We start from the raw sequence: 2798 nt of genomic DNA, 5'->3' as shown, positions 1-2798 counted from the left end.
CTAGTGTTTCAGTTTGAGGTCACAACCGATGTCAGGATATTCTCCATCAGGACTTTCTGGTAGATGTCAGCATTCATGGTTCTGTTGGATGATGTTCTTTTTCGTTTTATGCCAGATGTAACAGGACTTGCATCCTCCAAAATATTAGCCTTTTATCTTGTCAATCTATCATCATCAAGATACATATTTTTTGACCTAAGTGATCTTTTTGGTCAAACCCCTCTTGAATCCCAAAGCTTTAGAAATGTGCTTAGGGCCTCTCCAGACAGAGTGACATCAATTATTTTGTGTTTCACACAAAATAATTATAGTAAATAACCTTCAACCGGAAACAGTTTTATATACAATCCTTACAGCTGATGTCATATGATCCTAGTTGGATCATGGTGACATCCTGGGCWCCATGATGGAGAGATAACATACTCAAACCCCAATGAAATACATCAATTCCAAAAAGCAGCTAGCCCATTAGTGAGCTGAGGATTTGGATCAGGAAAGAACTAAAGATCTCAGTGTTTTAATTTTGGACAGAACAGTAAATCATTTCCACAGTGACACAGGTCAWCACTTTTCATTTCAGTCCTATCGCCCTTCTGACCAGAAGAGGCCCTACGGACAGCACTTGATAGATTAAGTGAGTTATGTGTTAATCTCTGTCTTTCATTGTACCAAAGTAGGTAATGAAGGGCCAAGGAGCAGTTTCAGGTTAGAGAAATATCATATATTTTTTAAAGGTTTTATTGGTTCTAGTGGCCTTTATTTGAAAGTAGCTTGAAAGAGGGGGAAGACATGAAGCAAATGTCACTGGGCTGGGAATCRAWCCTGCAACCACTCCTATGACGACTAAGGCCTCAGTATGTGGGTTGTGCTTTGCCCCGGCACCACCACAGCACCCCCGRAACTTTKACTCTGCCACAGCCTCCACAGTGATGATCCAGTACACTTGGTTTTGGACGGGAAGGTGATACAAAGTGTTAAGAACAAAGTATTGCTGAATTTGCCCAAGCATGGACTGAAACCCATTAAAAATCTACCAATGGGTGCAAATGAAGTAGCCTAACCTAATCTAGATGTGGTTCTACTCTGTATAAAAACGTCGGTTTCATAATGCAGAAGGTGTGATATACTTCACCTCTACAGATACAGACAAATGCAGAGTGAAGTGTTGCAGAAGATCCTTATCTCTGCAACTCATCTGTGGTCAGTGACTTTAGTGACGTTGTGAAACTGAGCAGCAGCGGTTTAACTTTTCTCCCCTGTGAATGGATTTTTTTTTTACCATTAAGAATTGTTTGCAGACAATTTTAGCTTGGAAAAATTGCCACCTCAAAAAAAAAAAAAAAAAAATTTTGGTTCCCCCTTCAACATGATTTATAAGCGTGGCAGATCTCAGTCACAATCATAGCAAAACGAGAAGCAACAGAACATCATTACCTCCATCATCTTCCAGCATCATGAAGACTCTCTGCCTGTCCGTAGGAATGCTGCTGCTCATCACCTGCTGCTGTGGCGCCATGCGTGAGTNAGATCTCAGTCACAATCATAGCAAAACGAGAAGCAACAGAACATCATTACCTCCATCATCTTCCAGCATCATGAAGACTCTCTGCCTGTCCGTAGGAATGCTGCTGCTCATCACCTGCTGCTGTGGCGCCATGCGTGAGTACTCTCTGTTTGTTCTTTAATTTGAACACATCTGAAATATATTTTCATGCTGACTTGTTTTGATTTCCTCACAGCTCAGGCAGTGCAGTACAACACAGGTCCTGTAACCTGTTGTGACCAATTCAGCAACAACAGAGTACCAGCAAAAAGGATTGCGGACATAACAAAGACCCACAGCTCCTGCATGAGACAAGGATTCATGTGAGTTTATTTTTTATTTTTTCAACAAGACTTAGAAACTGGACTTCAGGTGGAAAGAGGATAAAAACTGATTTCTTTTTTGTTTTTATAATCTGCAGAGTAGAGACTGTAAAGGGACGTTTAATCTGCTTCAGACTGTCCACTATGTGGGTTGAGGAGGCTTACAACCGAATGGTCAACTCTGAAGGCATCGGCCAGAAACAATGAAGATCCTGAACTGTATTTATGTGCAATACATTATGGAAATGAATGTAGCTTTTGGAATGAATAAGTTTTAATTTGTTTTGTATGTAAATAAACTTCAACAAGTGAATGCTCAGACATTTTTCACCTGGTATTGTCTTTTGTATATTTTACTGATGTTAAACTTTACAGTCAGTGTTTGAGTTTCTGACAACTAAAACATGTGTTGGGAGGTAAATCTGGAACCATTAAACATATGGAGAGCAGGACTGGAAGAGCTGAGGGGAAATGACAAATTGAATACAAATGAAAAACTGGGCTCAGAAACTGAAAATCAAGGAAACCATAAAATTATGAYAGCAAAGTCAACAAAATCCAAAAGGCCAAACTATGTCAACATTTATACAACAAGGGACTGCAAAATATATATTTTGTCAACTTACAATGTGTGTCTCAGCCTGAGTTTGACTGTTAAAAATCACAAACAGCCAGTATGCATTAAGTTATCATATAAGGTCTGGAAAAATTTAAGAGACCACTTAAAATGATCAGTTTCTCTGATTTTACTTTTTATAGGTGTATGTTTGAGTAAAAYGAACATTGTTCATTTATACTATGAGCTACTGACAGCATGTGTTCAAAATTCCAAGCAAAAATGTAGCATTTATTGGCAGAAAATGAGAAATGATCAGAATCGCAAAAGGGATGCAATGATTTCAGAGCTCAAATAATGCACAACCCCCCCCAAA

The 2798-nt window shown here is 39.1% G+C and overlaps 1 protein-coding gene across 1 annotated transcript; it reads left to right on the top strand.

The window, feature by feature from the left end:
• Positions 1–1531: 1531 nt before the first annotated feature.
• LOC103466290 (C-C motif chemokine 4-like) lies at positions 1532–2192 on the top strand. Its single transcript, XM_008411772.1, has 3 exons — positions 1532–1659; positions 1740–1866; positions 1965–2192. The coding sequence occupies exons 1-3, from the start codon at positions 1596–1598 to the stop codon at positions 2071–2073; spliced, it is 300 nt and encodes a 99-aa protein (XP_008409994.1). The 5' UTR covers positions 1532–1595; the 3' UTR covers positions 2074–2192.
• Positions 2193–2798: the final 606 nt, after the last annotated feature.

This window comes from Poecilia reticulata, linkage group LG6 (genome assembly GCF_000633615.1).
Source record: "Poecilia reticulata strain Guanapo linkage group LG6, Guppy_female_1.0+MT, whole genome shotgun sequence".
Classification (NCBI taxonomy): Eukaryota; Metazoa; Chordata; class Actinopteri; order Cyprinodontiformes; family Poeciliidae; genus Poecilia; species Poecilia reticulata.
The sequence above is the reverse complement of the archived record's forward strand: the minus strand, read 5'-3'. Positions and strand labels throughout refer to the sequence as shown.